At 35.2% G+C, this 13,453-nt stretch overlaps 2 protein-coding genes across 5 annotated transcripts in view; one reads left to right on the top strand and one right to left on the bottom strand.

Annotated features, from left to right (window-relative positions):
- 5-HT1 (serotonin receptor) overlaps nt 1–3,852 on the top strand; it is a 131,088-nt gene extending 127,236 nt beyond the window's left edge. For both annotated transcript variants that reach the window (XM_018517507.1, XM_018517506.1), the window contains exons 6-8: nt 1,149–1,304; nt 1,826–1,986; nt 3,231–3,852. In XM_018517507.1, the coding sequence (XP_018373009.1) occupies nt 1,149–1,304; nt 1,826–1,986; nt 3,231–3,729 (816 nt within the window). In that variant the 3' untranslated portion in view covers nt 3,730–3,852. The remainder of the gene's footprint in view (nt 1–1,148; nt 1,305–1,825; nt 1,987–3,230) is intronic.
- Nucleotides 3,853–6,335: 2,483 nt separating this feature from the next.
- l(2)37Cb (DEAH-box helicase 16 lethal (2) 37Cb) lies at nt 6,336–12,597 on the bottom strand. Of its 3 annotated transcripts, none has more exons than XM_018517505.1 (13): nt 12,423–12,597; nt 12,182–12,350; nt 11,857–12,098; nt 11,575–11,777; nt 11,212–11,507; nt 10,740–11,044; nt 10,342–10,499; nt 9,978–10,251; nt 9,454–9,889; nt 9,283–9,388; nt 9,036–9,212; nt 8,796–8,929; nt 6,336–7,624 (listed from the first exon to the last, which is right to left on the bottom strand). In XM_018517505.1, the coding sequence occupies exons 1-12, from the start codon at nt 12,595–12,597 to the stop codon at nt 8,798–8,800; spliced, it is 2,673 nt and encodes an 890-aa protein (XP_018373007.1). In that variant the 3' UTR covers nt 6,336–7,624; nt 8,796–8,797. The 3 variants fall into 3 exon arrangements, with proteins under 3 accessions (XP_018373007.1, XP_018373006.1, XP_018373005.1); XM_018517504.1 differs by lacking the exon at nt 6,336–7,624 and adding an exon at nt 8,592–8,661; XM_018517503.1 differs by lacking the exon at nt 6,336–7,624 and having other exon boundaries at nt 8,717–8,929.
- Nucleotides 12,598–13,453: the final 856 nt, after the last annotated feature.

The raw sequence follows: 13,453 nt of genomic DNA, 5'->3' as shown, positions 1-13,453 counted from the left end.
GTATTTTATAATCATTCACAAAAATTTAATTTTCTTCTTTTTCAGAAACTTTCTAAATTTTCAACACATTTTTAGTTTAAAACCCAGACGAACATCGTTTATTTTATTCCTCTATATATCGAAAGTGTAATAAAAGTCCGATTCTTCCTCGGTATTCAAGTCTGCGAGACAGATATTTCAGTATACTCGGATCTATATATTTACTGCGAAATAAGGTCATGAAATCGCTCATAAATTTTCGTCGAAATTTGGGCGCAGGCAAATTCCTCTCTCTCTCTTTCTCGTGCGCGCAGGCTGATGTAACGAGAATTACAGGGAACACTGCTCATGAAGTATGAAAAAGGGTAAGACCGTAAAGCGAAACGACCAGGATATCCCGTCCATAAATATGTCTGACCGGTATGAGACGAGTATGTTATGTAATATCTTTGGTATATAGCCTCTCTCTTCTATAGATGGTTCCGAGTTAGTTCGGAATTAGCTTAAAGCTCGATAAGCTGCGTAGCGATCAGCCAGCCTGGTCGAATTTAACAGCTAACTTGCATTTCCCAACTGATGGAAAGAGGCGTGTATCGGCCCCTTAACTGGCAAGTCAATTATCTTGCAAATAATGGAGCATATGAGAAATTGGCTTGAATTTATGTATCCGGCAAGGAGATATGCAAATAAAGCAGGCGCAGCAATTTTCTCAAACAAGCGGAATAATTATAAACTCTCTTTCTCTCTTCGTCTCTTAAAAAAACTATGAGCAAAAAAAAGTCTAATTAAAAGTTTAATTTACTGATGCAAGACAATGTTCTTAGTAATGCACGCGGTCTCGCGGGAAGTATAAAATTTTTCGAAGCAATAAAGTATTATGTTCTAATTTTAGAATTTTATAAAAATGCATTGTAATAACGAAAATTTACATAGCATAATATTTGTAGCTTGCACCACTATGTACAAAAAATATATTGTATCAAAGTGGTTGCATCGTAAATATTTAAATGGCATGTACTAAAAATTACTTGAAACGTATATAAAAAAAAAGTAAACGTTAGTTATTCAGTTAACCTTAAAGCTAAAACTTAGTTCAGTTAGTAATAAAGTTTACAGCCAAAAATAAAATGACGGAACATACATCATTAATGCTGTCTTCCCATTTTAAGGCGAGGAATCCGAGAAGAATCGGCATCCTGATCATCACCGTGTGGGTGGTATCCTTAGGAATCTCATTAGCGCCTCAGCTCGGATGGAAGGATCCTGATTATTTGGTCCGCATAGCCCAAGGGACGTGTCTCGTGTCGCAGGATCCTGCATATCAGGTGAGCGCTTCCGGAGAATTGCGAGCAGATCCAAAATACTTGATTAATATTCGTGACTGTAGGAAATACGCTCGTGTATTCTCGTAGAAGTGTTAACACTTCGAAGAACGCATTCTTCGTCCTGTGTAACATGGAATTTTGAGTTGCTCCTAATAGTCACGTCATAGACAAACTTTCGTCTTTCAGAGAAAACCTTTCAGAGAAATTATAATACACATATCAGGACATCTCAGTAGAAATTCATTTTTCATTATAGCGATATATATGAATGTCACCTAGAGCTAACTTATAATTTTTTAGTGTGGAAGTGTATGATATATTTATAACGTATGTTATTTTTAAAAAATATAATAAACTAAACACTGTATAAATAAATCAAATTAAATTTTAAATACATCTTCCGATTATATATAAACTGTGCGTCGATTATGATCGGACTTGAAACGCAATCATAAACTGAAGCTAAAATCATGTTATAAATTAAATTAATCATCAGTTAAAAAATGTATATTATTTTACAGATTTTCGCAACTTGCGCGACGTTTTATGTTCCACTGCTAGTTATTTTATTCCTGTATTGGAGGATATTCCAAGCGGCGCGAAAAAGGATTAGGAAGAGGCCTGGCACTATTCTTCAGCCACCGCGTGAACGAAGGGGTATCCTCAGGCTCGTCACAAGAAGGTTGTAGCCTTTTTTGTTCCTTTCCTGATGTCACGATGTCAGAATCCCTACCTAAATCTGAAACGTGTAATCGAAGATGTCACCTTTCGTAATTGCAATAAACTTGAAGAGCTCGAGGGATAACAATGCGCTAAGCCACGTAGAATAAATCTCACAGTCGAGCTGCTGAGAAATGGCGTAAATCCTTCACAAGATTTAGTTTGCTCCCCTAATATCTTGCCAAGAACGCATTCTTTATGGGGTTCATAATTTAACTTGTAAATAAATATTTTTATAGCACGCAGTATTTTATCTCAAGTGGCTTAGCATGCTCTAAGCATTTTTATCTCAATGACCAGTGCAGGCCTTTACTACGAAAACAAAGGTATGATTTTACCTGTTGATCGTTTTATCATAAAAAGAACATTATCACTGCTTAATAGTTATATATCTTCTGAGCTCTATCGCTTTTAAAATAAATCGTTTATTTTTAAATTTCAAAATAAGTTTGATATTACAAATATTAATCTCTGCCATAAATAATTCTTTACTAAATTATCATTAATATTATTGTATAACGATTTGCTTAACATCGCTCCGAAACAACACTGTTGTAATTGTTTATCTTCGAATAAGTACGAATAATCTTACATCTTTCTATCATTTTTTTAGACTTCTATTAAACGGAGAATAATTTTTCTATTTATTCATCTTGCTTCAAAATTCATCAAAAATTCACGTAAACTCACGAATTATCACTTTGCACAACATATTATTTCTTCTCTAATTATTTCATATCAATTTTAATAATTATTAACATAATTAGTTCTATTATTAATTCGTATTCTATAGCTAACAGTAAATTAATGTATCTTCAGCAATTATCAGAGAAATGCCGTATCCAAATACATATTTATGAAAGAAATGAATATACAACTCTTCATATATACAGCTATCCTTCCATCGCTTCTTCGCCATCTTTTCTTTCATAAAGATTCTTAATATCGCCGATAACGTCGTTATTCACGCGATAACGAATTGACGACGATGAGCTTCTCTCTTCCCCCCCCCCTCCTCCCTCTCTCTCTCTCTCTCTCTCTCCCTCCCTCTCTCTCTCTCTCTCTCTCTCTCTCTCTCTCTCTCTCTCTCTCTCTCTCTCTCTCTCTCTCTCTCTCTCCCCCCCCCCCCCTCTCTCTCTCTCTCTCTCTCTCTCTCTCTCTCTCTCTCTTTCTCGACCAACATAATTATGATTTACCTGATTATAGGCCACGCGAGGAGTCGACGGCGTTCACCATCACTAGAACCACGCCAGACCACTCGTCCATCTCGCCGGAGAAGTCGTCGTCATACAACGGCGCGAATGCCACACCGTCGACGACGGTAACACCGACGGCGATCTCGACGACGACGACCACCACCACCACGACAACGTTGACAAATCCGACCAGCACGAGCCAGCAGCCGGTAGTCAAGTGCACGAAGCGCACACGCGAGACGATCGAGTCGAAGCGCGAGCGTAAGGCAGCGAAGACCCTGGCGATCATCACCGGTGCCTTCGTCGCCTGCTGGCTACCGTTCTTTTTCACCGCTCTGCTGCAAGCCACATGCCAGACTTGCAAGCCACCCGAAGTCGTGTCCAGTGTGTTCCTATGGCTCGGATACTTCAACAGCACCCTCAACCCCGTAATTTACACTGTGTTCTCGCCGGAATTTCGGCAGGCATTCAAAAGGATGCTGTGCGGTGGTACGCGGGGACTTCGCTGACAGTGGATTTAATTCCTTTGCTCCGTGCGCGCGGCCGGATAAAGAGGATACGTGAAACTTTTGTATATATATGCACTTGCTTGCTACCCAGCGGTTTCCTCGGTGTTGTGTAATATCTGGATGCCCAACTCTAAGTATCGTTATATTAAATGAATACTCGCGCGGTTTTCTGCATATTTTAGATGCGAGAATATTGAGAGAGAAATCAACAATATTATATTTATTTTTAAATATTTTATCAAACGATTCTCAAAGAAATTTAACAAGTATGTCTCATTTACCGGTGAAATTATTACCTTATCTTGTTAATGCATTCTCTATGTTTTTATTAATGATGTAATACTGTCATCAATTTTAGGATGTATTGTTCAAATCCTTGTACCAAAATCAATTCAATCAGCATCTAGACATGATGGACAGTGTCCAACACAATACCATTTTTTCTCCTTGCAGCTGTTCAAAATAATCAAGCCCGCGCCGTTTCTCTCGTAGATATTATTAATGAGTATAACTCGTTCTCGAAAACTGAAATTCCGCTCGCGATTGGCGTTAATTACATTCAATGTTGTAGTCGACAACAACGAGAACGAATCTATCTTAGATAGATATTTTTGCGAAACGCTTCTCTAAATCACCGAAGAATCAAACGAACGACAAGGATACAACATTACTCGCGATTTTGTTTAAGCGGGCGAAAATATTTCATTGTATTAAACATATAGATATTTCAATTTATAAATTTAATTCGCCAGAATCGAAGTCAGAGCACATTTTAATTCGTAAACTGGCCGGCACACATATAACTTTTACAATTAGTAAAAATTCTTGTCGCTCAAAAAACGTAAGTTTAAGCTACAATTATAGATTTTTTTAATTATATAGGATAAAAATGTGGATAAGCAGAGGGCCAGGGTATCTAAGTAATATAGATGCTTAAAATTCACAATCTCTAATATTCTATTTAAACGAGGGAAATGTGGACGAAAACATGGATGGTGCTCGTAGTACTTAATCGTAATGTATAAATAGTTGACATAATTGAAGTGAGAACGAGATACATGCGTCTCGTATTTTGTCGTCCAAAAAATTCTTTAAGATATGCTCTGATAATGTGAAAAGAAAATCGCGAGGAGTGCTTTTGCCGAATTATAATTGTACAGTACTGTGTATAAGCGCGCGATAGTGTTTAGCGATCATACTTCCGAGCATTATTGTTAAAATAGGTATGTATAAAAGTTTTCAATCTTGGCTTGCCTCCAAAGTACGTACTGACAAGTCTGAGTGTACATTAATTGAAATCGCGACAGTATGAATACATTACGAATGGGTGGCAGGATGCATTCCCACAGATGTGTGTATGTGTGTGTGTGTGTGTGTGTCGCGATCGTGTATAAAATTCTACCTTTGAATAAAGACGTAACTTCAAACTCGTGCTAAGTACATCTTTGCGCTTTTCAACTTGATTCAAAGTTAAAAGTACAGTCTTATACAAATTAATGTGTGAACAAGAAATAATTTTTAGATTAATATACATTTATTACATAAAAAGAATTTACATGGTTTATTAATGTATTTTTTTATTAATTAATATGTCCTCCAAAAATATTGTAATAAACACTGTATGTCATTTTTATGTAATAAATGTATATAAATTAAAAAATTACCTCTTATCCATACACATTAATTTGGACAAGGCTGTACTCTTTGAGAAATTTCTCAAGTGCAAAAATTTTCTCGCCGCCTTACGAAGATTTGCTTACACGCAATTTTTCTCATACGGAGTTTTTTAATAAAAAAACTAAATAAGAGGCATCCAACACGAGCAACAGAATTGAATAGAAAAGTCGCAACATTCCCTTTAACAACGTGTGCGTGTGTGTGCATTACAGATTTATTTTCACGAATTACGCTTACTGTAAAATAGATAATAATTATAAACGAGAGACGATTATAATAAATATAATATGAAGAAGAGAAACACGACGTCGCAGTAAAATATTGCGCTTATATCGTGGATGCAATGTTAGAATCAAAAAATGATTTCACAAATTACCTCTGTCTAAAGACAAAATTATATGATATCTGGAAATGTAACTTTAGCCTTGCCATTCAATTCTGCGTCTTATAGACGAACGTAAGCCTTTGAATTTATGTAGTAGTAGGGTAACACATCCAGTACATACTATAATAATACTACATAATATGGCGGATGTTTAATTTACAGAGCAACGACTGATCGGAATCTGCGTTCGCATATTAAATGAATAAGAATTGAAAAGTAACACTTTTCGTTTGTAATGTCTACTTCGAGATGTCGAATACAAGTGCACATGCATTCATTTCGTTTTTACGTCAACTTATGAGCCACTAGGTGCTCGTTTAGAAGTAAACATAGTTCTAGACTAATTATAATGTATTAGGCAGATTGTGATAAACGGCGACAATAGCTTTCTCTTCGTCAGAAATGGCAAGATTTTATTCCATCTAATTTTCAAGTATACACTTTTGAATTTACTTTTTATTCGTATTCATGATAACTTTCTTTTGCTAACTGCTTATTATTATTATTATGAGCTAAATAATATTTACTGAAGTAAAATGTAGAATTAAAAAAAAAAGAAGAATTACTAACTAATAAATATTACTTTTTGTATCAGTTCAGACTGCTTAAATTGAAAGTGGATAAATTTTTTTCATTTCTGACGATAATTGTTGCTGAAATGACGGCAATATCAGATACGCTTGCGCTATCTAATTATATCACTGGTCGTCGTTTTACTCACACGACATGACTAATAAAATATAACATTTTCTTCACATTTATTTTTTATGTAAGTCTCCAAGCAAAAAAGTGAGACGTTGTCTGCCGAACATTTTCAGCAATTTCCAGGGAAGTTGGAAAATCATCGGCATCGCGGTAGCTCAAGAAACAAGAAAAAGTTTATGTTACGAATATTTTTATTGCAAGAATTAAATTTATCGCGAAAGATTATAAAAGAGTACCCTACACTTTTGTCTGACAAAAGTTGAATTTTGCAGATCTAAATATCAGTCAAAGGACAACAAGCCCTAATAATGTTAAAGCATTGATAGCGTCGCTCGGTACACCGAACAATGTTTGATGTGGTTAACACTCATTAATAACGTTCTGTCAAAGTGTCATAACAAAATTGATCAGAAGCAATTTGCATTTGTGAAATGCGAAATAGCTTCGACGATATACGCAGCAAAATGTTCAGTGGATAACGAGATATCGGATAGACGTAATCACGTAATGCTTGTAAATCGACAAACAATCGCATCAACGATCGTTTGCGTTCCTGCAAATATTGCCTCGTGTAAGAGATATGGGAAAACATTAATGAAATTACGAGCGTGTTTTAGACGAGAGCCGAGCGCGGAGAAGCAACAAAATGAAACGGATGGTAGTCGGCAAGATAAATATTATCCAGCGAATTAAGTCTATAAGACCACGTAATCATCCAGATGAAAACTTGTTGATATAAATGTCAGGTATTGTTGAAATCTTATGGAAGCATCGAGAGAAAAGAGAGAAAAAAAGGAAGAAAAGCAATAGAAAAGGATGAGAGATGAGAAAAGAGCGCGGACGAGACATGTATTTACAACGATGCTTCATGTGTATTTGTCTTTGCAATCATAAAATGAAATAAATCACGGAAAAGTTTGGAGAAACTTGCCTGAACTTGCTTTTCGTGTTTGCAACATCAGCGATATCGATATTTTAAATTGAAGATTTCCATGGTTCTATTTACATGAATTGTCGCAGAAGTAATTTTGTTTCTTCACATATTTTTCATTCCATTATTTCCATTATCCACTTACTCAATTTTTTCCATCACCGACTGTAACTCGTGAAGCATTTTTTTTTCAACTCCTATACAAAAAATTAAATATAATATCACATAAGAATTGAAACGCACATTTATATCTTACATTTCGCCTCTCCCCAAATTTTCAGAGACATTATATATTTATATTTTCATTAGACAAATGAGCAGGGATGGCAAATAACGCATTACTTGCCATCCTTGCAAATGAGGTATACATATGTATGTATCATAATCAGACAATCACATTTAAATATAAAATATAAGTCGTAGAACTATTACTTTAGATATCCTTTTTATGAAAATTTTTTAGACATTTACGCTATTTGCAAGATGTTATGTTTAAGATTTACGTATTTCTAGAAACACATTCCAGTAATATATGATGCATTAATGAAATATTATATCTCGTTTCATGACGGTATTTCAAACAAAATTGTGCATTACAATCAAGTTAATGAGCTATGCAACATTTAGATTACTATATGAAATATCCATCAACGCGATTATAAGGTTCAAAATAAAGAACGGTATATAATCCTGTGCCCATCGCATAATAGTCTAAATACGTACATCAACTAAAACTGAGAAATGCAATCCTTGGGATATTAATGTGTTCCATTTACTCATCACGTCGCACATTTCGTCTTATTATTATGTATAAAATTGCAAATCTAAATGATTTCTCTCACAAACAGATTCTTTAACAATATACAAATTATTATATAAAAATTGCAAAAAGTAATTAAAGTATATAATTGTTATTTAGTTTTGATCGTACATATATTATTTGAAAACAGGTTTATATTTTAAAAGTTTACAGATTTATTTTATAAAATTAAATTTTGAAGTTGCCTTATGAAAATAGGAAATATAAATTGAATGAGAAAATAAAAAAATATCTATATCAAAAAATGACGTAATTAAGAACGAAATAATAATGGGATATTTTTTAAAGTATATATATGTATATAAAGATTACCTTGATTAGTTAGTGATGTATGTATGAAGAAATTATTAATCAATGTGTTAGGCTTAACGTTTTTGTTGCATTTATGTCTTTCAGAAGATGAAAGAAGTTTCACTACATGATACAAAAAATTGAATTCAGACGAATTACCATTCATTGGTAAGTCTTTATGTATTTACACATCGTACAAAAACATATGTACAAATAATATAATTTAATATCACAGTTGAGAGATAGTACAGAATTACTTTTAATTCGTTCCATCTGGTCGTGATCTGCCTGCAACTTTCGGCATCTTTTTGTTCGTTGAATCTTCTACTTCTTTAGGCTTATAATAATGGGGTGCCACTTCGAGCAACCATTTGCTTTCAATTTCTGTCACCTACACAATACATATGTTTGAATCACAAAGATACAATCTTTTATAAACTTACAAAATTAAATTTAGATTATTATTTTATGTTTATATTTTATATTATGGCATATACCTGACGCATAAATTCCTTGGTAGTGAGGACAAGTTCGTGATAAAGAAGCCAACGCGGAAGATCTTGGAACAGGGAACTATTTGGATGTATAGCGACTTGTTGATTATGCTTTGCAGTTTTGTAACAACCTCCCTTCGATAAACGTGCCACGTGATAGAAATAACCAGCTGTAATAGCCTAAACAAAACATTTTTCCATTATTTCATGAAAAAATCCATAATATCAACACATTATGATATTAACGTACCTTTCTAATATTAATTGTTTCTGTAATTCCCGAGACTAATTCCATCTCGACACGCTGCATCAAACCTACTAGCTGTTCTCTAACATCTCTCGCCCGTTTCATGGATCTGAAAGATAAATCGTGAGAAATATATTTTGTAAAACTTTGTTAACATTGTGCATATTGACATACCTGTGCTGTATGAAATTTTCGTAACACCAATGTGTACTAAAATCGCTCTGTGCCCATTGATTGTATACATTAAGGAGAGTCAGATGATCACCGCCAGGTACATGGAAATTCTTGCGTGCAGCATCCGCGTGTATAATTTTATCCTTCGGTCTATAAAAGATAGCACCATTCACCGAAAGCATGGCGGCGATGGTAGCCACCTCTTCCGAGCAGCGATACTTCTCGCTAGCTAACAGCATCTTTGCCATCATTGGATCCAATGGAAACTCGGCCATTCTACGTCCAAGTTTTGTTAGCTCTCCACGATGATTCAGCGCACCTAGTGCGTACAACTGTTCCATCGCCAAGATCAGCGTTTCGGGTGGTGGTGGATCCAAGAAATCAAAATGCATCAAATCATCTATCCCGAGAGCTTTCAAAGTAAGCACTGCATTACCTGCAAACATCATCGAAATATTTTCATACAAATTAAATTTAAACGAATATAACTTAAAATTTTAGCAAGATACATCATTGATTCTTACCCAAATTAATCCGTTGTATTTCAGGCACGGTGTTATCTTCAAGCTCATGCTGATAAGCCCAAGCTGTATACAAACGAAAGCACTTTCCAGGTGCCACTCTTCCGGCGCGTCCTGCTCTCTGATTCGCGGACGCTTTACTGATCGGCACGACTATTAAACTCTCCATGCCGGTGCGTGGATTGAAATTATTCTGCTTCGCATAACCAGGATCTATCACGTATACTATATTGTCTATAGTTAATGAAGTCTCCGCTATATTAGTCGCCAGTACAACCTTAAAAATAAATAAAGATTTAAATTTAGTCTAAAAGATATTTCGAAAAATTATCTAAAAAACTTTTTTTTTGTTTAAGAAAAATATTACCTTTCTCGCGCCAGGTGGAGTTGGTTGAAATATTTTTATCTGCATATCGCTTGGTAGATTCGCATAAACAGGTAAAATTAAAAGTTCTGCCAATTTGCTCCCTAGTCTTCTCACTCTCTCTTGTAACATTTCCTGACACGTCTCGATTTCCTCCTGCCCTTTATATAGAAATATATTTCGTTATGCCAAGTAACAGCATTTTGAATAATCTTAATAGCTGCAGCACAGACTTTTGCATAAAGCATAGTGCATAGTGCATGAGAGAATAAACCAATCAAAATTCTTCTTTTCCCTGAAATGAAAGGAGAGGAAGAATTCTCTCCTTTCATTGGTTGATTCGCTTATACACTATGTGTTATGCATTATGCAAAAGTCTGTGCTACGGTCTTAACACTTACCAGTCAGAAATACCAATATATCACCCGACGGTTGCGTTACGTGAATCTGAATAATCGAAACTACACATGCTTCAATATAATCTGATTCCGGCGCTTTTGTGTAATAAATGTCGACAGGAAAACGACGTCCGGGTATTCTGAATATAGGAGCATCGTCAAAGAATTCACTGAATTTTGTAGCATCCAATGTAGCCGATGATACCAACAGCTTCAAATTAGGACGAAACCTCGCGATATCTTTCACCAATCCAAATAAAATGTCAGTGTGCAAAGTACGTTCGTGCGCTTCATCGATTATCATTACGCTAAAATGTGCGATAAAAAAATCTATTATTATAACAATGTATTAATATTTAAAGTCTAAATAGTACTAACAATCTCCAAGTATGTTAAAGATTATTATTGATCCTTTTATTTCTACTCCCTTGTTTTCTTCTAAATTATTCTATTAACAGTATACACATAGACATACCTGTACGACGCTAAATCGGGTTCACTGAGGAACTCTCGGTGTAATGTACCGTCAGTCATATATTTGATACGGGTACGTTGTGATGTGCAATCTTCAAAACGAATAGCATAGCCAACTTCATTACCCAACTTAACGGCCATTTCGTGAGCTACCCTCGCAGCCACTGACATAGCAGCTACTCGCCGTGGCTGAGTGCATCCAATAATCTTACCGTCGTCTGCAAATCCAGATTCATACAAATATTGTGGAATCTGTGTTGTCTTACCTGATCCTGTTTCACCTTCTATTATTAAAACCTGAAATACAAATACATAATGCATCCTGTAACATTGTTGCTAAATATTTTATCTACTTTCTACTTACCTGATGATCTTTGATAGCATGTATCAAATCCTTTCTGAAAGGATAAATAGGCAAACTTTTCTTTGTCTCCTGTATCGTTTGTAAACTTTTAACATGTGCAGGTGGACTTTCTACCCGTTTCTTATCCTTGTATCCAGGCATATGGAGCACTTGAACAAACTCTATCATCTCATCCTCCATGAGAAGATTATATTCTTGTTGAGCTATAATAGAAGATTGTAAGCTTACTTAATAGAAAGACAGATCATATAAACAATTACTTATCTTTAATTTAGTATATACCTTTCCTATCTTTAGCACCAAAACGAAAAACAGCTGACGACATCTGATCTGATTCCCATTTACTTTGTTCAGATTGCGGTGGTTCCTTTTCCATTGTATCAGGTTCTGGCTCCGTTTTACCCTTCTCAAGAGGCATATGATAACGTTGCATACGCTCGAGTTCCCTTGCCTTCTCATGCTCCTTTGCCAAGTGTAGCAACTGTTTCTTATGAGCTCTTTCATGTTTTTCTTTTTCTGTTAAACTATAAAATTTAAAATAACTTATTAGAACAATAATTACATTTTAAAGATATTAATTATAAACATAGCTCATTCATAAAATTACATGTTTTCATCAAACAGATATTCGTCATCAAGAATATCGGCTTCTAGTTCTGCAACTTTGTCCTCTTTACGTTTCTCCAGGTATTTCCTACGAGACTCGATTCTTAATTTTGGTATCAGTTTATCTTTCGTATCAGTCTCTATAATTTTAAGTCTCTTTGCTGCTTCGGCTGCAGATAATAACAAGCAATAAGTAACATCTTTCAAAAATGTTAAACATTCATATTCTTTCGGCAACTTACCAGCGCCGGATCCAGGGAGCGTAACAACATTACGTCTTTTACTTTCATCTTTGGCTCTGAGACGACTAGCAAAGCTATCTCTTTCCTTGATATCCTTCTTGCGACGTTCTTCTTCACTGTCTGTATCCTCACTCGAGGATTCTTCCCGTCTGTATTTGCTCATTTTGGAAAGCATATCGTAGGTTATGTCCGCACTTTCCTTTCCACGTCAAACTTTGGAATCGGAAAGTGTAACGATACTACCGATACTACGTACAATCAAAAGTAGATGTAAAATATGCACAATAAGTACTTAAAAAAAATCAGTTTTTACGGTACTAGAAACCTGAGAGAGGGCATGCCGGCTTTTTTCTATTACCGTCGAAATCACCCGTACACTACCGCCAGGACATCCGTTTTCAGTTTGGGAACTACGTGACTACATACATTTTCTGACCTCGGCCGCGGTCCGATACACGCTCACAACGCTTAAAAATCATTTCATCCTTGTTGTTTGTCAAATGTTAAACGAAGACAAACAAGGCTCATGAGCGTTGTCAGCATGATTCGGACCACGGCCAAAATCGTATCGTCGAAAGTAGATACGATGTGGTTCGTCTCTGTACTAAATTCTCAGGATAGAAGCGTACCGACTACTCTATAGGAGAGATAGTTTAATGGAACCTCGAACGAAAAAATTTTAATTTCGCATCTCCTGCATATGTAAATAAAAGTTGTTGAATTTTAATAAACGAAATTGAAAATTCAAATAAGTTAATTAGTGAATTCTAATCTATAAATCATAAACAAAACATTTTTTAAATATATATAATTTCTAGTCCGTATTCAGAACGCGTTATCATATGCGCTTTTATGTCTGAAATTTTACATTGTAACGTAAATTGTGTACTAAATACGCATATCATAAGAGCGCATGCCGAAAGTGGCTCCTCTATTTTGTTGAAACAAACGGCTTCAAATTCCGAAAATGACTAAATTTTTTCACCCACCCGTAGCCGGTTTATATACCATAATCCGAAAGCTAGCGCGAT

The sequence above is a fragment of the Trachymyrmex cornetzi genome, unplaced genomic scaffold (genome assembly GCF_001594075.2).
Source record: "Trachymyrmex cornetzi isolate Tcor2-1 unplaced genomic scaffold, Tcor1.1 scaffold69, whole genome shotgun sequence".
NCBI lineage: Eukaryota > Metazoa > Arthropoda > Insecta > Hymenoptera > Formicidae > Trachymyrmex > Trachymyrmex cornetzi.
This window is presented reverse-complemented; position numbering and strand designations above follow the sequence as displayed.